This window comes from Tyto alba, unplaced genomic scaffold (assembly GCF_018691265.1).
Source record: "Tyto alba isolate M040663 unplaced genomic scaffold, T.alba_DEE_v4.0 Super-Scaffold_9, whole genome shotgun sequence".
Classification (NCBI taxonomy): domain Eukaryota; kingdom Metazoa; phylum Chordata; class Aves; order Strigiformes; family Tytonidae; genus Tyto; species Tyto alba.
Genome location: NW_024881330.1, coordinates 42,144,197 through 42,168,819, shown reverse-complemented (window position 1 = coordinate 42,168,819; position 24,623 = coordinate 42,144,197). Strand labels below are relative to the sequence as shown.

The 24,623-nt window shown below is 42.3% G+C and overlaps 1 protein-coding gene across 4 annotated transcripts in view; it reads left to right on the top strand.

Moving 5' to 3' along the window:
- The window catches only part of TGS1 (trimethylguanosine synthase 1), a 57,788-nt gene that overhangs the window by 15,887 nt on the left and 17,278 nt on the right, over positions 1-24,623 (top strand). The window contains exons 12-13 of one of the 4 annotated variants that reach the window (XM_042786333.1): positions 989-1,067; positions 21,432-24,360. In XM_042786333.1, the coding sequence (XP_042642267.1) occupies positions 989-1,067; positions 21,432-21,440 (88 nt within the window). In that variant the 3' untranslated portion in view covers positions 21,441-24,360. The other 3 variants (XM_042786331.1, XM_042786332.1, XR_006164737.1) reach the window with 3 other exon arrangements.

Below are 24,623 nucleotides of genomic sequence, written 5' to 3'. Positions count from 1 at the left end.
GGCTGACTGGGGCTGATATGACCAGCAGCTGAAGTCCCAGGCATGCTGCGTTTGTTTAGTCCTCCTCCCCCAACCTCAGCTATACGACTGACCACCTAAATTTAAATAATATAATTTTTTATTTAAAAAAAAAAAAGTCAAAAAGAGTTATTCTTTTAAAAGATCCTATAGAGAACTGTAGTATCTTCTTAACTTAGAGCATTAATTCAGCAGTTTTAACTCCTTTATATTATTTTATTAAAATACCCTGAAGTAATCAAATAGCCACGTGGTATGTATATATAGGTAATAATTAGTTACATGAACTATGACGTGGTCATTATTTCCATTTTTTAATTGATTTATAAAAGGTATGTCTTATTTAAAACACCTTACTCAAACTTTTCTCAATCATAGCACCTGCCTATGACTTACAAAATCACAGAAGAGTGCAAGAAAAATATTGACCCTTTCAATTAATGTATAAAATTCCATGCTAACTTATTAACAGCACTCATTCATCTGGGAAGGTATTGGCATAATAGTTCCATCAAATATGGAGTGTGGTGGGGTGTTTTTTCCCCCCAAAATAATCTCAGTTGCTTCTTTATTTGGCTAAAATATAGCCATATTTTTCAGAGTAATGAAACCTTTGTATGCATGTGTAAGAGGTTCCACAAAATGGATTAGAAAAGAAATATCAAACCAATGTACTATCTATAAGCAACATTCTGGTTTCTCAAATACTTCTCTGTAGTTCAGTTAAATTGTCTTTAAAAGTGAGGCTTGGTTTGTTTTTTTACTTGCTGAGGTAGTAATGGTGAAATAGAGTTTTCCTGTTTGGACAGTACTAATTTCTGCATTTCAGAAGAGTATTTGGTTCGCACAGCTAGAATACTAACTATAATTTAGTTGCATAATAACTGAATTTGGGACATACTTTCAAAATGAATGAATATAAAGCGACTTCTCATTCCCCATTCTTGTTTTTTCCTTTACTGGCTTCTACATTTGAAATTTTCAGGCTCTCCAAGAAGATCACAAACAATATTGTGTATTTTCTACCTCGGAATGCTGACATTGACCAGGTGTGTTACTGGATAAGGGCTTGGTAATTACAAAAAGCTCAGCCTGCTCAAAGCATAGGTATTGTAAGTCTGAAGTTTCTGCTTATAAGTCTGTTCAGCTGAATGTGGGGGTGTTTTTGTTTTAAGTTTGTACGTATTAAGTGATTTCTGTGTTTGCAGTACTTTTGATATATTTAGAAACGGGAGTAGTAGATTATTTCCATGATGTTGATACTGTTCCTTCATAAAGGAACAGATTGGAGGGTCTTATAGAAGATCCAGAGCCGGTAGGTTTCTTGAGCGCCAGACAGATACATCATTATAAAAGAAGAGAAAAAGCATTTCAACCAGCTCTTACTATCTGTTAATTTGCTGAATCCTAAACTTTAATGACTTTCAGTTTATGAAGGAGTTGCAGGAGATCACTGTACAGCCTGCAACCACTACTGTCACTGGTTAGTAGGTCAGAAATGAATGTCATGCCACCAGAGGTACTGATGCTGTCCACACAAGTGTGTGGTTCCGTGTGGGCTTCTTGCATTGTGGTGATTATAGTTATATGCGTCACTGACTTGATGAACACACAATTTGTTTCACTGGTGTGGGGTTTTTTTGTATTAGGGATTTTTGCTCTAATTTTTTTTTTTTTTTAAGTAATTAGATGACTGTAACAATTCCCCAGAGTGTCTGGTTTAGTTTCCTCTGTGTATTTTCTATGTTAATTATGTCTTGTAGCTTTTTGCAAAGAAGGAAGCGGTGAGATGTTCTCCTTACCTGCAACATGCTGGAGAACTTTCCAGGATTATTTCCTGTCTTTCCAAAAGCTGTGCCTGACTTACAGCAGGCAAGGTCTTAGGCTGCATGGTGGCTTGCAGAATTGTTGGTGGCAAACTGCTGGCTTGAGAAACAGGCTGCAATTCCCATGGCCTGAGTATTAGCACGCTCTGAGCCCGCGCTATGCCCAGCACCATTTGTATGGCAGGTGATGATTCAGTTGCAATTTGCATTTCAGCCTGGTGAAATACCAAAGTGGCTCCTGAATCTCTGAACAGGGACCTTAATTTTAGACAAATTTTCTCAAGTTTCAACTTCTAACCACTGCATTTTATCAAATGTTTCATTAGCACGATGAAGAATGACCTTACCAGTTTCTGCTCTGCTCATGAGTGCTTTTTACTGGATTCATAAATGGGCAAAGGCCACTTCACTCACTTTCCCACAAAAGCATCTAAGAGTACTATCCACAGGCCTGCACCTATTCCTGCAGAAGAGCTCAGCACCTCGATGTGGTTGGGTTAGGTGTCTTGTCACCTCTACATCTTGGACTGAATGTTGTTGATGTGCTCTGAGTGTTCCTTGGCGTACATCCAGGGATTTGCCTTTACACAAATGGCTGAAGAGTAACTGCTGTTGCTCAAAAACATGGCTTTGTGGTCACGGCTTAGCTGTTAAAAGCGTGTGGCTGGAGGCCTGGCTTCAGTTCAGTTGTCAAGGCTGTAGGCTACTCTCAGGAGGAGAAACCAGCTCCTCATGGTTTTCTCTAGAGATTGTGCCAGTATAAGAAAAAAAACCCTAAAGGATAATGCTCTGAGAGCAGGGAAGGGGAAAGAGAATATTAATCTAGCCCACTTTTTAGGGAAATGCAGTCTTAATCCTGCGTGGACAGAGGGGTATCAAACGTGACCATCCCAAACATGACCTTAGTGGATACTCTGGTCCATAGGAGACTGGTTATGGGTTTGGCTGCCATCATCTCTGGCTGTATTTAAGCATGAAGTTTTTGAATTTACTGCCACTACACTTCCAGGGCTGTGAATCTCCAGAAAAAAAGATTTATCATTGAAGTTCCCTAATGGTTAGTATAGACAGTTGTTTTCTCAGTTTGCTCATGGTTTTGCCCACAAGTTCTCATCTGTCTTACTTTTCTCATAGACCAGGTAGGGTGGCTTCTGCTGCAACAGCTGCCTTGCCAGAGCCTGTGGACACCACTGTGAGGGTGTAGTGATGTAGCTTGGCTTGTGAATGTAGTCCGTAAACTCCAGGGGCCTGTAAACGCTTGATGAAGTAAATCTTGAACATTTTTTGCAGATTAATACCTGAAAACTGAATAACCTGGATAAGGCAGTATTTGTTGAAAAGATTATCTGATGCCTTAGATTTGAATGGAAACTTAAAAACCTATGTTTGATTTATATAACACTGCTCAGGCACGTAAGACTTGCCTATTCTGTGTCCTCAGAAATGAACTCTGTATGCTCATACACGTGTAAGGCTTTCAGATATCGCTTAGCTCCTAGAATAGGTGGTCTGTTTAACATGTAAGGTGGCAGTTGTTAAAACTTAACTACTCTGCCTCTTGTCTCTTGTTGACTGTCTTAAATCTACAACCAAGGTGTCCTTGTGTGCTTTGTCAATTCAAATTGATTTAGAAACTGACTTAGTTGCCGTTGCAAACCTCCCTGAAGATGTTTATACTGACTGCAGGCCAGTGTATCTGTGCAAGTTTCCTTGTCTGACAGTGTGTCTCAAGCAGAAATGGAAATGAACGTCCAGCAGTTAGAAGCAGCCTTACAATAAAAATACTGCTTAACATTTAGGGAAGGTGGTGCAAATTTAGGGGAGGATATGTGCTCCGTTTTACAGTTAGATAGCTAACACAGAATAGGGATCCTGCTGCTGCTGTGAAAGCAAGGTGGCAGCTGACCTTGACCCAGCTGTGTCGGAGGACTCGGTGTTCATTGCCTTATTGGTAGACAAGACATTGAACCTTGTTCCAGATGATTTTCTTGTAAAAACAGTGCTTATTGTGTCTGCAGGCATGGCCTTTTCTGTGTAGTGTTAGAGAGAGACCAGGTTCTTTGAATTCCCTTACAAAATTCACTGAGTTTAGGTTGAAGAGGATAAACGAACTTCTGGACTTCTGCCTCAAGAGGGAGCAGCGAACCGGTGGAATATGGTTGGTGCCTTGACAAGAAATGTGAAACATTTTGCTTAACTGCATCAACTCTCCTTATTTACAAGCGTGTACTTGTTACAAAATTTGTAAGGTGTGCAGGTCCATTTTTAGGTCGAATCAATCTTTCAAAATATTCTTCCCAGTTAAGGTATACTCAGTGGTTTTTATATGCATGTGTGTGGACATACATAAAAAAATACATAGTTCTATTAATAGTGCCTATTATGTAGCTCATGTGTGACACACTTGTTGATACCCATCTCACTGCAACATCTTTACCCCTGAGTCTTTTATTTCTTTAAGCTTTTTTCACATCCGTTTAAAACAGGCAAAAAAACCAAGGGGGAGTTGTAGAAACTACCAGTCAGAAATATGTTAATATTACTTCAGTTCTGGGGGGCTAAACTTGTATTTGACTGCCAATGGTGTTTTTGAAAAGCAAAACAAAAAGTTTCTCCTACTTTTCAGGAATTCTGAGTAGGTCAGAATTAGAAATAACTGTTTCAAATAGGCTTGCATATTTAAATCAAAATTATACCCCAGCAAAATTAAGTGAAAACAATTGATAGATACTTGGGTAGTTGAAAACTGTTCTTGCCTTCTGTGAGAAGAATTAACGGTACTAATTTAAGCTGATATTATTAAAGTAAATTTTTAAAAAGAGTGAATATTCACGACTTGGCAAAATTTGAATGAAAATAAATTTCTTCCCCTTGCTCTGCTGTTGATTGACTCTACTGGCAGCAAGGAACCTGCAGTCAGGCAATGTTCAACTTTTCCCAGCATCCTTCCCCTTCTTGGCTGGTTCATTTCCACCAAATCAAGGGAAAGAAGGGTGATGTCTTCAGGAGATCCTACATTTAGGTCTTAATACTCCAACAGAATGTAAGCAAGACCTCCATGAGTGACTGTAGAAGCAAGCTTGTTGAGACAGAATGATTAAATGTTGTTTATGAAGTGTTTAACAAGCTGTGCTCTGCCTCATTGTGCAGAGTGGGGAGCATGTACTCACATCAGGGACCAGGACTCATCCCAAGTAGTCCAATCTCTTGCACGGGCTGGTTTCTGTACCAGGTAATACTTCTGCATCTTAATATTTGCAGCAAAGAAGGAGGAACCTGGGATTTATTGCTGTAGGACCGTCTTGCTAATGGTGGGATAGCTTCTTTTCACCTCGTTGCAGGAGGCACACTCAGCTACTTAAGACACCAGGACAGAGCCTCCCAAGTGTTCACATGCTAACGTAGTGATGCTCTGACTCTTCTTGCGAGTTGAGTGAGTGCTGCCGTTGAGGTATGGTTAGAATGGAGTCAGGCTGCGTGATGACTGCCCCCCAGTAAACTGATGAGCCAAAATGTCAGTGACCTGGTATGTTGTGAGATAGATGCCCACATCAGCATCTTTACCAGCCTAGAGATCTGTTTGAGAGGCAGAGTACTGAGGAATTGAGAGTTTATTACTTACCCTGACTGTGGATGGTTAACTGCTCAGATACCATATTGTGCCTCAGTGATCATCCTAAACTACTTCATCGTTCTTCGAAGACAGTCATATTGTACAAATCTACAGATGGTGGTTTAACTCAGAAATATATTTTTCCCTTTTAGCCAAAAGACGATCTCATGCATACATCTATTTACCATGGGCTTATCTATTAAGTCTTTCTGATTTTTAGCTGCTGGAAATGTTGCATATTTAACATCATGAGCATACAGTAGTGCAAGTTTTAATTTTTGGTCATGTTAGTATATCAAAACAGCAGGATAACTGAGGCCAATTTTCAGATAATATTTCAATCTTTGACCATTCTAGCAGAGCAAGCAAATCTATGAGAGTAATATTGGTCTACTCTTAAGACAGAATACAAGTGACTTTGTTAATGGAAGATGATTCTGAAAGTAAAATGCCTGATAATTATTCTACTCGAGAGCTATCTTTGTGAGTTAGAAAAGTTTTGGTCTATTGAGATCCATCCTGTGACAAAAGAAAAACCAGTGCAATTTGAGATAGATTTGCCAGTGTCCAGCAGCCTTTATCTCTGTGTAGGTGAGTTGAAGCTTAGCTATAGATCCCTAGAAGAGATGTGGTACTGTGGCTTTGCTCAGAGGGTTATAGCCACCATGTTGTGAAGTCACATTGTGGACCTTATTAACTTGCTCTACAGCTTTTGCACCATCAAGCTTCTTGGTCGTATGGGATATGAGAAAAGATCTAATTAAAAAAAATAAAAAAAGGTGTCAAGAAGTGGAATGACTGAGAAAGCAGCCCTTCTTCAAAATTTGAGCCTACTTCACAATCCAATGTTAATATAGTTCCAGTTGCATAAACAGGAACTGTTTTATTTATTGAAAATTATGCATTTTCCTGTTAGAGTTGCTATTAAACTTCTGAAAAATGTCCCCTTTTTCAGCCGGCTGATTTTGGCCCGTATAATAGTGTAGGGTAACAGAGAGAAGCAATGCTGCTTTTTGGATAACATATGTGAAATAATAATATTCTTCTTTCATTTAACCATTTCTGAGTAATATTTCTCATCAAACCATATACAAAGTTTTACACTTCATAAAGTACTGAAGTAAGTTCCTAACATAAACTTTATGGTTAAGAGAACTGTTACTGTTGATTGCTGTCCATGTCAACCGTAAGTATGTAAATTTGACAGACCAAACAAGATACTTGTGTTTAAAATTATGAGCATAAAGGCATGACACGCAAAACATTGTCAGGTTGATGGGATTTTTTTAGATGGCTGCAGGTAACTTACTGCTCAGTAACTGCGAGAGGAGTTTTTCCCTGTCTTTAAAACTTTAGAGAGCACCTCAAGGGTTTTAACTTAAGCCTGTGCAAAGGAAAATCCAGTTCTGTCTTTTAACTTTCAGTCAAGACTGCTGGTTTGGGGTTTTTTTTCCCCAAATGTTAGTCAAGACTAGCATCGCAGCCTACATTGTCTATGAACGCTTCACTGATGGGTGAAAGAGTTTTCAAAAATGTCTGAGTTCTTGGAACCTTGCTGAGAGGGGGGAGCTGATCCAGCTTTTGAGGAGCACGGGACAGGGGGTGTATCACTTGGGGGGGTGTGGTGTGTGTGCAGCAGCGTTGGGAGGGTGCACCGCACGAAAGCACCCGTGCGGTGGACATGGTGCAACATTGCACAGACGTGTGGGAAATCTGGCTGCATTTATTCATTCAAGATACTGTGTTTTAAAAAACTGAAGCAGGATGACAGGCAGGGAAAGGTTTATGCTAGTCTTTATGCACCACTGATAATTTTTGTGTAACTTTTTTGTTTTCGTTAACCAGTCACTTCTCAGACGTCCCTCTGTTCCTGTATTGAAAACTTTGTGTGCATCTTTACTATTTAAAGAATTGGTGACTGGTGCAAAACTTCATAAATTGGTAGATTCCTGGGTTTGGGTATTTTTAGGGTTTGGAGGCAGGTGTTTGGGGTTTTGTTCTTTTCAATAGATACGCCTATTTTAGTGAAATTTAACAGTTGTTGGAGCTATTGGTGTCTCAGACCTGGCTTATATTCCAAATACTTCCCAGGAGATACAAATTACCTCTTGTTCCTTGTCTAGTGTATAGAGTGATTCCCTGAGCCCAGAATTAAGCAAAGTGCTCTTGACCTTGGTAGTGATACAAAGAATACACATCATGCAGATACTTTTATTTTTCCCTTGTCTTTGTTCCCAGCTCATCTTTGTTCATTTTGAGAGAATCTCAAGTACTGAGTTAGATACCGAAGCCTTGTTCTGTCTGCAGGTCTAGTGCCTGGCTGGGAAGATGTTTGCTGTGTTTCTGTTTTTGAAAGTGCAGTTGTTCCAAATGACTGGTCGATGAAGGGAGTGTAAAGATGGGTAAAACTCACTTGTTTATTTTCTATCTGGTGTCGTGCCGAGGACAGGAGATGATACCACAGAGGTCCGTTTAATAAAAGAATATATGGTAACCTCTGTGAATTAAGAAATTTGATGGAAGGTGGACTAATAAAACTACCCCTGGCCCTGTTCGTTTAGCTTGATTTTAGAATAGAGACCTGCCAAGCCATGTCATGGTTTTTTAGGAGTAAATATAATAATGAGCAAAGCAGGGAGTGAGAGACCAGGAGATGAACTCAGATTCATTTGGTTGTATTTTTAAGATAGCTGGGCGTTAGGGGAGTTGGCAGGTAAGAGACTGTGGGTTGATGTGTTTTGCAGGCTGATCCTTTCAAAGTGAATATAATTGCGTACACTTCAGCTATGACTATCATCTTAATAATGGCCGCTTTTAACCGCTCCACTTTAAACTCACATTTCTTCTCTGTCCTTGATAAAAGACAAAGCCAGAAAAGATACTCCCAGCATACACCAAGCCAGAGTGGCACTCCTGGACTTCTGTCTTCCTAAAGCTCATAGCACTTGGATACTGAATTGTAATTACCCTCCTCACGTTTAATAAATAAATAAATAAACCTTTGGCCTGTCAAAGGGTGGCAGCACCACTGTGACAGTGGCATAATTCATCTGCAGACCTGTACATTTTGAAAAATTCTGGCTAAGACCATTTTGTTTTATTACATTCAGTGTATAGAATACCATTGCTTTTTTTTTTTTTTTTTAACCCAAGTGGGTTGGAGGTTTTTTTTTCCCTAGCCTTTAGGTTGCAGAGGGAGGGGGGGTTCCTCTCTTTACTAGTGTTCTATAAAATGAAAGGAATCCCAGTGTCTTTTTGTGACTGCCTGTCAAGCCAAACGTATTGGGTATGTATTTCTCATACCCCAGAAGATTTTCTTGGAAGCGGGGGGAGACATGATGATAAACTTTTTATCCACAGTTACCTTAATTGGTGGCTGGAACAGATAGGAAGTTACTTTACTTGAAGGAATTTCAATATGATAAAAAGAGCCTGCAAGGCCAACAGGAAAACATTTGAGTTCAAAAATATACCTGAACAGAATAAAGCAAGTTTGCACCTTAAACAACTTGTACTCCTGAAGTAATCTTCCATGTTCATTTCCTTTTTTATGTTCCTTTTCTGATGTCTCCTATTTTAAACTTGAGACCAAACCTCCTGGCTGCTTTTTTAATGCTCTGTAGCTGTGGACTTTTTCCATCAGCAGCCGCTGAGCTGAAGGAGGAAGCATCCAGGTGAGAGGGATGCAGGGAGGTGTCGGCTGAAGCTGCATCCTTTGCTGCTGCCTGGGGAGGCATGGGTTTGGACTAAAGAACATACCAGGATGAGGAGAGCTGCCGGCGGGGAACCATCATATTTGCACAGGAAAATGCAAAATAAACAAATTTTGGACTAGTCCGATTCTTAAAAGAAATTAAGAAGCCTTTCTGTACTCACCGTTGTAGTTCACTACAGAAACAGGAGATGTGTGACAGTTTTTCTAAAAATAGGTGAGCACCTTTGTTTTTCTCAAAACGTCACTGTGCCTCAGACTGCTGTTATTTTTAGAGGGTGTCCCTCCGCCAAGCCGGCACCTTTCTGAAGCTTGGTGTGTGGCAGCTCTCCCTCATTACACGATCAGGGTTGACTGAGCCTTTACGAGGAAAACTTGGCAACTCCTCCGTAATTAAATTTGCAACCTCCAACAATTTACAAATAAGCATCATTGTGGAGGATTTGCGTTTCTCTCCTCTGAGTATATGGGGGGGTTGAGGAGCAAGTGGTGCTTACGCCCATGTGCTTATTAGATTTTTTTTTTTTTTTAGTAGTCGTTTGAAATTAGTTTTGGTTATCTTGGATTTAACCCATAGATTAGACACAGCATATGTAACTTCTCGGGTGTCCTTCAGTGGATGTCACCCCTCAGCAGAGGAGCAGCATTTGCCTGTGTTACCGATGAAGCATTTTGCTTCACTTGGTCTTCTAAGAGAAATATTTAGTAAACACTTGTGTTTAATATCAATGCATCACTCAGATATGTTAGTGACAGAAATTGTGCCCTGAAAGCAGGAGTATGTAACCCTGAGACAGTACTTTCAATATAATAATATTAAGTTGACTAATCCAATTAATTTTCGAGTACTTAAACATTAGCTATAAAGTCTCTAACACTTTTTGGAAGGGACATTCCAGCTTTTTTTTTGTAATAAATTAGAAATACAAACTTAACGTCTTCCTATGAAAAACAATGTGGATTGCCCCACAATGTTAACTGCTTTTAGGATTTCAAGTAAGAAAAGATAAGTGGTAAAATTAACATTCCTGATCACTTGCCAATTTCAGATTCTTGTGCTATTTATAAGTCAGCCAGCTTCTGCTTTTTTACTTCAGTGGCAGGTTCCTCTTTGAATCTGGAGATTTTTTTCCCATTACCATTAAATTGAAGGATGAAGAAACTGTTAATGCTTTTGTCTGCAGAAACAAAAAAAAAAATGAAGAGAGGAAAAAAACAAACCAGAAAAGTAAATGCTTAGTTTAGATAAGCGTGGTAGTTTTCTGGGCAAGTCAATCAATGTTCAAAGTATTATTTAGATTAATCTGTTATTTCCTCCTGATAGTAGGCTGGTTTTTTACTTACAGTAAAATAGAGGAAGTTCAGCTTGTTTATATTTAAACCTGCACTACAGAATCAAGTCTCAAAGGAGTTTAGAAGTGTTAATAATGCAACCTGAACTTTTAAGCTTCAGCTGCTAACCTCATGGACTTCTTGGGTTAAAGATCAGTTAAAATCTACTGCAGGCTTGTGGACCTTGATCCCTTTTTGTCTACCTGGAAAATTTCCCTGCGTAGGGAACTGTAGAAATAGTTTTCCTGCAGCAGGCAGGGCAAACAGCAACACAGAGCAGAGCTGGCTGTGGGGCAGGGACCCCCACTGCTGCACAGGTCCTTGGGGTCCCACGACGGGGTCGGAGGGGGGGAAGCAGTCAAGGCTCAATTTTGGTGGTGTTCTCTTCCCTCTGTCTGTGCAGTATGGTGGTCATCCCTCAAAGGGGTGGTACTGGGCAAGGAGGGGGGTGTTGTGTGCTCCTGTCCAAAATGCCAAGTCCACTGCAAAACGTCTGTCTGTAATCATGAAGCACTAGGCTCAGTTAGCAGAGCGGGAATGGTGAAATTCTCACCCCAGTGATTGTAAGCAGGAGGGCTGGGCCCCGCCGCTGCCCCGTGGGCTCTCCCTGCCTGCAGTTACTCAGCTGCCCACAGCCTTCCCCTCAAACACCACCTGAGACTTCAGTGCACACACACACCAGCCGTTCTGGTTTGTGGTTTTTTTTTTTTTTTTGGTTGCAATAGCGACAACAGAAAAAGGCAACTGTTTTTTGTGAGCTTCTCTGCTTGTTTGGGGCTGTTTCTGTTTGAGTTGTTTCCCCTCCCACACCCAATCTTCAGTGCAACCTTTATGCTTTCTAATTCCAGGATTTGATTTTACTCTTCTGCCAAAACTTGGGATATTGACACCTTCAAAGCACAGTTGACAGCTTGCTTTTTGCCGCAACCAGGTGTCTGAAGTGCCAAGTAAACCAGAGTCTAGCATCTCTCACCTTAGCACAGTGTGTGAAATGATGGCTATTTATCTCTAGTTCTGAAGTCCTCTTATTTTCATGGCTTGAGGTGAGGAGAATTTTTCTGTCACAAGAAAGCCCCAACTCACTCCTGTGAGTAAAGGGAGACACTGAAAGAGGACATTAGGTGACAAGAAATATTGTCACCAGTATTAACATAGCCAAAGATGCGTTTTACATGGTATTTCCTGTGAATAGAAGGTTTGGGGTTTTGCCTCTTTTCCTGTTCATTGATTGATTTGCTTTTTGCTCTTTGTTTTTCAGGTGGCTTCCTTAGCAGGGCCAGGAGGGAAAGTTGAAATAGAACAAAATTTTCTTAATAACAAACTGAAGACAATAACAGCTTATTTTGGTGATCTAATAAGGCATGACATCTCCTGAACTCAGTGTGGATTCTTCCGAACCCAACCTCCCTGACTGCTGCTTTGCTTAAGCTTTTGTACAGCTGGCTGGTCAGAAATGACTTAAAGCCATTTTCCGCTTTAATTTGTTTACATAAATTTTTTTTCTGTTTATTGCTATGTCAATAAATGTTTTATAATAATTTTGACAAAATTCTAAGTGTAGAGTAGCTGTCAATGTAGGAAAAAAGATCTTTATAAAATGCAGTCTTGCAAGGTTCAGATCCCACCATTTGAAGGGAAGTTGAGGATTTCTTGGCAACTCTCACGTGTGCTACTTCTGTGTTCTGGTTTTGAGCGTTCGGGGGGGTCAAAAAGAATAGCCTGAAAGCTGCTGTGTGTCAAGAACTGCTGTCTGTGCTTGAGAAACAAAAGCATCTGAACATCAGGTGAAACTAGGTCAGGTACAACACCAGAAGTGAACTGCAGTTCACCTCCCTGGGAAAGCTTTTCAGGTTTTCTTTGTAGGATGAAGGCCCACACGTTCCTTACAGCAGGTACCCCAGCTTGTTGCAGCACGGGGAAAGAGCAGGGCTCTACCCTCTGGTTTTTGGTTTTACTTGATTTTTTTTTCCTTCTTGACAGCCCTCTTCATTACAAAGATACTTTGATGACACCTGCCTGGAGGTTTGTCTCAGTAACCAGAGGAGTATGTGTCCCCCTCTTTTTTGAGGCTCTTTGTATCCTTGCACGGGCTTCAAGGAGGACAGAGGGAGCCCAGCTGTCGGCTCCCACATGGGATTTGGGGGGGAAAATGTCTTCTGGGCACTTCTCCAAGCAGAATAGGAGTTGGGACAGAAGTGTCTAGGGCATGGCTGTGGCACTGAAAGTCACTGAAATGCACTTACAGTAAGTACCCGAGATCAATTTTGAGCTTGTTTTTTAGGTAAGAGTGTAGGAGCATAGTTTCTAAGACAATAAATTAGTGCTGTTTCTCCTCTGCTTGGAGTGCAGCAGGATGCTGAAGGCAGCAGAGACTAAGCACTGAACCATGCATTAGTACTGATAAACAAAACTCTGTAGAATAACCATATCAGAGGATTTTTTTTTTTTTTTTTCCCTTTAAGGAATGAAATCCAACTCATCAAATCAGTTAGGAGACCAGAGTGTTTGTGTGTGTGTATGGGATGTTAAAAAACATGTATGCAACCTGACTCAGTGCAAGTTTGCAGTGCAGTAAAATAGCACTTGGGAAATTATTTTTTTTTTTCTAACTTTACTGTCCATCCGGTACCAGACAAGTGCGAAACTGTTAATGATTGCTACATCCATGCTTCATGTAAGGTATTTTAGATTACTTTGAAGATAATTTGACTAACTTGTGTCACTGCATTTTGCTACTGTACTACAGCAAGGGAAAAAGTGCTGTGATAGTGCCAGGAAAGGAAATTGTAATGGAGAGAAATTTTCTGTTCTTCAATATTCCTTAGAAGTTTGCTACTAGGAGGCAGGGGATGTTGTCAAAAGTGCTAGTATTGCAGGAGGTCCAAACTTACTGTAGCAATAGCACATGAATGTAATAATGCTGTTAAATTTTTACTACAAGCTACAAAAAAAAGCCAAGGAACAGTCATGAGGCCAAATGAAGAATAAATTAATTTATACTGTGTATGTCACAGTATTGTGTACACTAGCATTTCACTATATTGGGCTTGTTGCTGCTTACAGAAATGCTGTTGTCTTATTATTTGGTCCTCTTCCTCCCTGAAGTTAAGAAGTAGCTTTAGAAGCATTTTTAGATTTTGCTGATGCTGCTCCTGTAAAAGGAAGCTCTAGGGGGGAAATACCAGTGAATTTACTTTTACCTTCAGGAAAGTAGTCAGATTTTGTTGAGTGCCCAGTATTTAAAATGTGGAAGCTGAAACATAAAAGGTTCAACATTTACTGTTTTAATGTTTACTTCCAATATAATGAACTTACTGGTAAAAAGGAACAATTTATCAATGGTCTCTGCTGAGCACATAAAGCACCAAAACCAGAAGAATATCCTTCTTCATGGCTGTTCCTCTCCGTAACCCACAAGTACAAAAGGTCTCTTTTTTTAATTTTATTTCTTAAATACAACTTGAAGTCAGAATACATTCTACTGGATTGTGATAAAAGTTTGCCCTCAGCTTCCCACGCGGGCAGAACAGGTGAAGGTTCCCCAGGGCTGTGGAGCCATCAATCTGTTAAGCCTAAAATAGATCTATGAGTATTTTCACTTCATTGTTGGTAATTTCAGCCAACAAACATTTCATAGAGGACAGCTTCATTCATGATAACGAGTTTCTGTAAGACGTTATTCTGCTTTATATTGTAGAAAAAAGTGAACATGGGCTGAGATGCCGTTACATTTCCTGACATCTCATGCCCAGAGTTTTAATACCTTTTGGGGATTCAAATAGTATTTTGTATGTGATACATCAGGCTACAAAGAAGTTACCTTGCTACTATAAAGTAAATACTCAGAGAGTTTGGGGGTTTTTTACTAATTTTAAGCCACAAAATAAGCTGTAGAAAAAAAGCAGGTTGGTTTTGGTTTTTTTTTTTTGCAAGTTACTATTTGGACTAAATGCAATAAATACATACTGTTCTGTACCTTCCACTGTGCTCTTGAGCTCCTGATCTCTTAGGTTTACCTTAGTGAGGTCCAATAATAAACCAAGCCCACCAGTTTCTTTTTCCGGTGCATGGCATGAAGAGAAGCGATGGAACACAGAGTTAAAACAATCGCGTTCCAAGGCTGAAGCCTGCTTGCAGCCGCGAGGGGAGCAGCGCACCCGCGGGGCTGAGCAACTCTCTCTTCGTGGTAGGACAGTTAGAGTTGTGCCCTTCTCTGAAGGAGGCCCCATTAGTGTGATGGTAAAAAACCACTGTTCCATGAAGTTTTAATGTACAGGTTTTAAAAAAAATCTTTCCCCAAGTGTAGTGGTTCTGAAATAACATCTGGGTCTCTGTGCAGCTCGGGGGTTATATAATCAAATTAACGTTACACCACAGTGACCATGGTAACATGTAGAGGGAAACCCCATAAATAGCAGAAGGAAAAAATTACTTGCAGTAACTCATTGAACAAATCAGTAGAAAACTGGGTTGTTTTCACTTGGTTTACTCTCTGCTTTCATATGCTTCATACTCGCTGTTTGCTTTAACTGTCGTCCCCTCACGCACAAATCTTCCTGCCTCCTAATACCAAGGAAGGAGGGGAATCCTACTACGGAGTGTGAACCATTCGGCCAGTGCTAGTATAGCTGTTCCAACACAGGTATCTCGGTATTCCTGCCACCAGAATATCTTGGTGCAGTCCAGAGTACTTAAAAAAAGTTGATTTTCAGTGGCGAGGAAATTTTAGCTTTCCATAGGAAAACAGAACAGAGATGTTTTTGCAAGTGTGTGGCGGAGTGGCGAAGGACTGTGCTCTAAACCCAGGCTTGAAATCGCTTCAGACCTCCTGTTTCAGCTGTCAGACGGTGAGGCTGTCAGGCAGCCCAGCCTGCTCCATCGGAGCAGAGTATTATCCATGTACACGCCCCAGGGAAGTACTTGTAAGGGCACTGCTGTGTTATTTCAGTTATTTCAGAATGCTGTGGCCCAGGGCAGAGGTGGGGAGGGCAGGACATCATCGTCTGGGCTCTGCCCGAGGGTTTCCTTGCTCAGAGGAATTTCCCAGCCGGGCTGCTCACACAGCTCCGCCAAACAGCCCCTGCAACATCCCTGCAACCTAAGTGTCAGCTCCGGATTTCTCCATGTAAAGACCCAAGGATCGGTGTCTTTTTAGCACAACGGGGGGTATCTCTGGGTGTCAGGGAACACGGTTTTGCCATCAGCCACTTGTGTGCCCTTCTTCAGGGCGCACACAAATGCATCTTCTGAGCTCGTCCTTTAGGCACGTCTCTCAGGTCTTGGCCCGTCACCTTGCAACGTTCCAAAACCAGAGTGAGTTTCAAAGCACTTCCCAGCAGCACGGGCTTCACTGAAAACCCAAAACATTGCTCTAGGTTTCTGGGTTCTGAGATCTCTGAGGAAAAAATAGTGCTGTTGGAGGCAGTCTGGGTTTGATGACAGCGTGAGCCTTCCTGTCTTTCTCTGTGGCTCAACTCATTTTCTTCCTTCTTCTCAAGCCTTCTTGTGAGAAACCACCCCTTTGGTTTATTAGAGGAGTGCAGTCACATCACCAGAGCTTTAGCACTGCGTAAACATGAGTGAAGAGGCTCACGGTGCGCCTTTGGTGTGTTGGGAGTAATGAAGTACTTTTCCCCAATCTTTTCTCCTAAAAATGTGGCCAAAGACTGGGCATCGGAGAGTATACTCCTCTGCATAGTTATTGCAGGTTGACGCAGGTTGAATAAATACATTTATCATATCAGTGCACCGCTACCTAGAGCTCTGGGCGTTCTTCGCATTGTCAGGCACAGCAATGGTGACAGCGGCAAGAGTTTTTTAAAAAGCAGTATTAAGATCTGACAGCAAAACCCAGCCTAAGCTATTCATTAAATTGTTCCAGGCACTGGCACAGCCTATGATTATGCCAAACAGGGGAGCAAATTGTACACTCTGCTTTCCCTGTATGCACGAACTTAGTCTGAAAGCCTGCCTAAGAAGGTTAAACACAGTCCAAGAAAACTCCAAACGGGCTGAGTCCACTGCCCCGGAGGGTCGCTCCGGGGGGGGGGGGGGGGGCTACCCATGTCCATGCCAGGGTAGGAATGATTTCCAGTGGGCGCAAGTCACCGCTGGGCTTCTCCAAGGGGTTCCCTTGGACCCCAGAGCACTTGGATGTTCCCAGCAGACGCAATGCTGTCCGCCGCTCGGGCTCAGGCCGGTTCTGCTGGAAAGCGACGGTCCCCGAACGGGGAAGCTGGAGCTCCCCAGGAAGCGGCTCTGTGGGGAACCCCGGGCAGCGGCTCCCGCCGCGAAAAACCGCGCTCAGGGAGGTGCTTTTAGTGCTGGGGTTTGACCCCGAAAAGCCCAGTCGTCCCAAGAAAAGTGAGGCTTGTGGAGATTCTTCACCTAACGCGGGAACTGTCCGCCAGGGTATTCATTGACCCTGTCTAGAAGAGGGGCTGTTAGGAGTCAGGTTTGAGAATAACCTTTGTGGTCATGTAGCGTAGAGTGGGATGTCTTCCACCAGTAAGGGCTCCTGGTGGCTCAGGAACGAGCCAAGAACTGGGAGCAGGAGAAAGCGCAGGGCCAACAGAGCCATGTTCAGGTTGTAGAGATGAATGTGTGGTGCCTGGGTTGCTGCTTCTGCAAGAGACACTGCTTGTGTCCACTTTTGCCTCCTGCTGCCAAGTGTTGTGTCTGTACTGGCAGTCTTTTGATATTTTTCTGCAACTTGTAAAGAGCGTTGTCTGGGAAAAAAAAAAAAAAGGAGTTTTCATCTAAAAATAAATCTGTAGCCCTTGCAGTTAAAAACACAACAAAACAAAACACAACAAAACAAAAACAGCTGACAGAAAACGAAGACCTGGATGCACTATAATAAATCAGAAATCAGATAAGAATGTCCAAAATGTAACTTTTGCAACTGTTTTGTAGGCGGATCCACCTCATGTTTTGACCTGAGGCACAAAGATGGAGAGGCTGACATGAGTTTTTCAGCATTTGCAATTGACCATGCTGCTTCTCTCTGCTGCTGCTCCAATCTATCAGTTTTGTTTAAAAAACTGGGGGCATTTATTATAAATGGGTTAAAGTAGGAAAGAGTCTGACTTCTTGAATTTTTAGTTTTTCTGTTAACAAGAAGCATGACCTAATCCAAAATTATTGTAACTTGTTATAAAAATTCAAAGTGGAGAAATCATTTAATCTCTTTGCAAGTAGAAAACCAGTTCACGAATGGATGCGGAGACCGCAGAATCAAGGTCTGCCAAGTAGAAATCCCATTTTGCTGCCGATTTGGCAAAATCAACAGTGTCCAGTTAGCTAAAAAAAAAAAAAAAAAAAAGAGCTATGCCAGCACAGAAGACTCAAAAACCCCTAGAAGATTCACGATCTCAAGTCAGCCCAAAGTAGGAACCGGCGATGAGCAGCTGTTTCACAGCTATTAACCATGAGAGAAGTGAACCTGCGTATTTGGCTAGCTCAGAGCATGTGAACAGGCATGATAAGTGGTGGGGATTAGGGACGTGAGAAAACAGCCAGGAGAAAAAATTCCAAGGAGCGGTGGGTCCCAGCTTGGAAGTCAACTGCTCGGGTGAGAAATAAAAAGAGCCAGAATTTATAGATCACAGTTTATACGTAGCCGGTCTTGCAGAAAGTTTAAGAGAGTTTTAAGAGAGGAAGAAAAAGCAGATCATCATGCCCAGGCTAGTGCAGGTGGTGTTTGAGAGAAAGCCTGGGAGCAGACCCGAATTACTGCAGAGGTTTGCTGATGTTAAAGGTGCTGCTGGCTTGCACAGCAGGACCATCGTGAGCAAAGCGGAATGGCAAAATCCATGGCAATTCGCAATAACTTAAATAAAGCGATATTAAGAAAAGATCAAATTCCTGCTGGAGCCCAGGTTGCGTTAGCAAACACTGCCTCTTCCTTTCCCCTCTCTGTCTGCAATATTAGTTTTGTACTGCCTTTCGGGCCATGGAGGGAACTTTATTTTTCATTTACACGAGAAGAGCAATCAGATGACCTTGGTGACAGATACCAAGTCATGTTTTGGAGACTACATGCTGAGCAGCAATGCTAGGATCCCCACCAGCAGTATCATTTTCCACAGCTTATCTCAGAGGAAGTAAATGCACGAGCTGCTCTGTGCTGGCCACAGCAGGACTCCCAAGCGCTGTAGCACACCAGGCAAACTGCGTTTTAAAGAAAAATACCACAAGTTCTTCATCTGGTAGGCCTGGGAGCTAGTTGTTCTGTGCAGAGGCTCAAAGAATAACTGGCCAATGTGACCCGAATGCACAGCAGGGTGGTACGAGGTACCCTCTTCACAGCATCTGAAATGCTTCAAGCTCCTCCTGGGTCTCCGAAGAAAGCCAGGGGAAGGAGGGAGTGCAACGGGTGGCCACCCCCATCTATGTGGGCTGTCATCTGCTCTGTCCTTTCTTGGTTAGTTTCTCATTAAAAACAGGTCAGAATGAGTCAGTGGCCTGAGGTGGTGACACTCTGCTGCTGAGGTGTGATAACTGTTATTTTTCTGGTCGTAAGAGCAATGCTTCAGGTTGCTGCTTACCCTATAAAATGTATTTGCTCAAACCATTGGGGCTTAACACAAAGAGCTGTGAATAAACAATATATGTAAGAGTATACAGTAGAAATTTTGAAGTCATGACTTCTTGCTGATGCCTGGTTATTATTCTAGCTGAACGCTTACTTGATACCACAGTTCCCTTCCTAGTAGCTGGGAAACAATTCCCAGGTTTTTTTCAGTCATATTGCCTTCCTACCAGGATAGCCCAGATTCCAATCCCAACATCAGTGTCCAGCCATGCAGGAGAGGTTACTACAGCACCCTGGGAAGGGAGCTACAGAGGAAAACAGCCAGTCCAGAGGGCCTGTGCAGCACACATCTCTGGGATTTTATCACAGACCAGCTCTAATCTGGTCCTGTGGGCCGAGTGCTCATCTGTGGTTGAAGTGATCTCCTGGATAAGTTTCCCCTGTCAGGAATGCAGCTCGCACACTCTGGGACTACGTTGCAATGTGAGCCACAGTAAGAGAGGCAACCACAAAATTAATTTTAAAGTCTGTTCTTGATCCAGATGAAACTACCAGTCTATAGATACCTAGAGATGACGGGTGCCTTACCCAGGGACTGAACTCCAGCTCAGCATCCCGATGCTCTCTAGCTGGAGAAACTGGAGGGACAACAGGAGCTAAAAAAAAAAAAAAAAAAAAATCACTGCTAGCCATCTGTGCTTCTTCTTATTTCTATGTCTGTCTGTCTCTACAGACAGCAAATGAAAGCTTCTACTTTGCATGTCAATATAATTTCACTTTGCCTTCACTTAAAATTCATTTCAGTTTGAGCTGAGTGATTTCAGGCTGGCTGGCAAACTACCAGTATCTCATTCTCTAGGGAGCAGCAGTCCCGGCTGGGACCGTGAAAGCAGGGCCCACCAGCTGCGGGCGAGGTCCCTGTGAATGTGGGGCACGCGGGGCTGTTCTCCACGGGGGCTGGTTTGAAGCAGTGAAAGGCAGCGGGGAGCTGGAGTGTCACTGGCATAGCACAGGACAGGGAACACCCAAGCCCTGGTTGCCTCTCCAAAATTAGCATTCTTTCCCTTCCGTGGCATTTTCTGTGGACTAAATCTGTATGTCAGCTCATGTGAGAGCTGCAGACATGCATCACCCTTACAGGTGTTGGCTCAGAGATTAATTCAATAATAAATATTATTCTGTTAATTATATATCTACTGGGGGTTTCCTAAAATATCAGAAGCTGCTGTGTAAATGCCATAGTTCTCTAGATAGGTTGTCTCACACCCTGCCTCCACCTCTTTCCCATTTGTCTCCATCTTGTGAGGCACCAAGCGCACACAGGTGCTGGCCACCCTCGCGCCTGGGGATGCTGAGGACAGTGCAGTTCTGGAGCTGCGATGCAGAAGGGGAGCTGCTGGGTGTAACTCAGAAAATAAATTATGCAACTCAGTCTAAGAAATTAATGAAGTAGTAGCAAGTAGGGCAAGATTGTTTTGAAATAAGAACGAATTATTATTATATACTGAGCTGATTATGCATCAGGTTGAGACATACAGAATGGGTGGGCTATGCTATAGCTGGGAGAAGCCAGGCACACCGCCAGCCCCGTACAATGTGTGTGTTTGTGTGGCTGGTGGCAAGCAAATCCGACTCCCTCTTCAGAGAGTACTGTAAATGTGAGTGGGATCTGCCAGATGGCAGGCATCCGGAAAGACCCAGGGAGAGAGCAAAGCATCGCCGCGTTGTGCGTGGCAGTAAGCACACTGGGTCTGCCCACGGATGGAAACCTGGAAATCACAGCCCTGCTGCAAGCTCGTGGGAGGACGCTGACAGAGTCAGACCCCAATTCCCCAACCTCCTCTGCATAACTGAAAAGTCGGGATGAGGGTCTGGATCGATCTCATCTTCTAAAGTTGCACAAATCTGGAGGAAATAGCGAGCCTGGATGCGGCTGAGCTGCTCTTGGTGCAGGGTGCACAGGAGGGCTGTAGGAAGACAAACTGACTTATAGTGCTCTTGCAGCTCATTAGCTCTGGAGCTAATTAGAGACTGGATCATCCTGTAGATTTTATCAGAATAAAATTCCAAAATCAGAAAGCACAAGGAATGCAAATGTGTTCCCTCTTCCTCCTCTTCCAGCTTCCTTTGCTTGTCACTCTCCATGGGCAGCCACAGGATAAGATATCCTAGAGCTGATGAATGACAATGTGGGATAGGGAGGCGGAATTTTTACGTAGCTGTTTTATTGGTTGCGTTATGCTACTACTTCCAAAAATGTAATTCCATGGAATGAAGACAAGAATGGCTGGAAAATAAAGCTTTTTATTTTTTTTTCCCCTTACTGCATCCAGTCTGTATTTGACTAAATTTCTTGCCTGTTTGCAAAATTTTTTGTCTTTTTTCCCTTTCAAGGCAAGCTGAGGAAACAGACAGCAACGTGGGGATTTGTGTCCCTGTCCTCCTCCTCACCTCACCTGCCTTGATTCAGGAGACACGTGGGCAAGGACAAGCTGCAGCTCCTCAAGGAGAGGGGGCTTACTAGAGACTTCTGGATCAACCCACAAGTCTCTGTGCAATGTATATTCTGAATCGCTCCTCTGTGAGATAAACAGGGCCAGTCTGAGACCCCTGTCTGGGTCCAAGTGAAAACATGTAGCTCAAAAAATTGAATTTTATTTACACCAATGGACAAACCTGTTTGGACAAACTGGTGTGTGTTTTTGAAGCCAGATACTGATAATTTTTCTGAGTTCCACCTTACTCCAGTAACAAAAAGACCTAGCAGAAACACCAAAATTTGGGTGTTGGGCCTGTAAGGAACTGAAAGAGTTATTAGGGCTGTGACAGATTTTAACATCTTCTGTGCAGCAGATCTTTAGACCACATTGGGGTGTGTATATTTGTCAAGGATTGACAGAAGGGTGCTTTGTTAAGATAGGAGGCTCTTCCACACTGCTGTGATATAATGGGTTGTTAGTGACTTGTCAGTTCATGTTTTCAATTACTGTTATTACTGTTATCTTAAAACTGTGGGTGTGTTTCTAAAATTGCTTTATATCAGATAATAAGTATACTCATTCTTCAGTTACAGTAATTAGCATTCTGAATTTGATTCTGCCACCTCGATTGCTCCAGGAGCTGGGACTGGTTACCGCATACACAAAGCTCTTAGCTCTTTTCCCTAAATAGATTACAACCTCCCAGTTTTAACTCTTGATGTCCCGAAGACCATCCTTCCCGCCTCTGATTTTTCCGTGGTTCATTCCTGTCATTTCTTCAGAGTTTCTCTCCCACCAAATGATGCATCTTGCAAAGGAGTGCCTCTTTTTGACTGAAATAAAAATGCAGTCCCTAAGCAATTCCCATCCCTTGGCATGCTGCTGTAGAGTACATTTACTCGAAGCGTCTCTAATGAACAGCTTCTGTATTAGCCTCTCCTGAGCGTCTCTTACATTTCCTACCAATTGTGCATGCATTCCCCGGCCCCGAGAGGAGACACTTCTGGCCATTGCCAGGCTACAGCCTGGAGCAGCCTGAAAATGCCATGCATGTCCATCTAGCTGAAAACAAAGCTGGTAAAGCAGTGGGTAGAGTACAGAAAAATCTTGCTTTTAAAAACTGCTGGAAAAAAAAAAAAAAAAAAAAAAGTTGTCTCCAAACTAAAAAAAAAACAAAGGAGCAGAGCAAGTCAATAAGAGCAAACAGAGGGGAGGATTCCATAGTGTGGCACTGCTGGATGCAACCACAGCTTAAGGTATATTATTAAACCAGAAAAATGTTTTTCTGAAAAACTTACGGTATTTCACTGGAAAAAGCTCTAAAGGGGCATTTCAAAGGAAGAACAAACCAAAGAAAGAAAGAAGGGAAAAAAAAAAAACCTAGACCAGATGAAACCTTGGAAGATGATCCACAAGGACTTGCAATAAACAGAGGAAAAGAGATTAGGTTATCTAATAGAAGTGACTGAGTATTTTTAAAAGCCTTGTTAGGATGGTGCATATGCATTTTATGGTCTACCTCCTGTCTGGGGAATACAACTTTCTCAGAGAGAATCAAAATCTGCCTTTTTAATAATAGGGAGATACCTAAAGCCCTGAAACTGTGGCACAGCCAGCTCTATTTAACCAGTAAACTGTTGTCCTCCTCACTGGACTACATTTGCATATCATTCAGTAGCTAAAGCCTGTTTGCCTTGTTACCCAGAAGTTTTCAGCTCACCTATTGACAGACGAAGGATCTCGGCTGGTTTTCTTACAGCATGGAAATAAAGGAGCTGCTGGCAGATATTCATTATGACAAGCCATCAGGTTTGAAGCTCACTTCACACCTCGGCTTTGCCATCAGCCAAGTCCCTTCACCTTCCAGGCCCACTGCAAAGCCTGTGCTTTTCTCACCGCTGCTGGGGGGGGGTTCTGTCTGTGCAATAGCTCAAATTTCTCGAATAGAAAAAGTATCCTCCATTTAACTGCCAATGTGGGGGGAGGTGAAGTGGCCGTATTGGAGCGCAGGACAGAGCCAGGTCTGCCGGTCGCTGCCCGGGTGTGTTTGCACACAGGACACCTTGCTCCAAGACAAAGCTGCAAACCGGCGTGTGGCTTTACTAAGGTGCAGAAAGAGCCAAACTGACTTTCTGTTAAATGTGACAAGGTTAGGACATACTGGGTTTGTTTTTAAGGAAAAAAATATACAAATGATCCTATTTCTAGCACATTTATTTGATTTCTAGCAGGTCTACTTGTAGCGAGTGCTTCCACCAACACTAGGCAATAGCTCCCACACCTACCAATGGTCCACTTACTGCGTACAAGCAACACATCCTCCTTTCTGTGGTAATTGGGTGTATTGAAAATGCAAACAGTAACCAGATAATAAAGGTGAACTCAAACCCCTTCTCCTGTCTTGCCTGCTGCCAAGGGTCACACTGTAGACGTGCTGAACTCAGACGCTTTCCCTTGTTTTTTTATGTGCTGGGGACACCTGCCCTGGGGTGCAAGAAATGCCATGGAAGCCATTTAACTCTCCCCCGAAGGCTTCATCCCAAAATAAAGCCCCTGTCTTCAGGAAAACAGTGCCAACCCGTTACACACTGCTGTTGAGGGAGATTGTAGCTCATTAAGATGCAGTGAGTCATATGTTTGAAAATGTTATTAAAACTTTTTTCAATCATTCATGAAATCTCTTTTAATGCAGTATAAAGCTTGATAATGTCTGTGGTTGTACTTTGACCCGATGAAAGCTCTGAATGGAAACTTATACAGTAGGTAATATTTACTCTGGCAGTCTGTCAGTAGGCAATGTCGACTGCTTTTATTGCTCTGTGGAATAAAAGTTTTGAATTTTGCTCTGTACTGAACCATTTATTGTCTTGAAATTGGCAGCAGTAACACCCAGCTGGATGCCAGTATGTTTTGTGTTTGTGAACAGGCTGATCCATGGGAAACAATCTAGCAGACAAATCAACTTCTTTATGAATTAAACAAAATCTTCACTTGGGTATGAGGCATTTGAGCCTGCGGGAGCTATTATTTTGGAAAAGGCCCATAAAAGGACTTTTTAAAACATGGACTTTGTGAGTCTTAAGTATGATATTCTTAGACTGCCTTT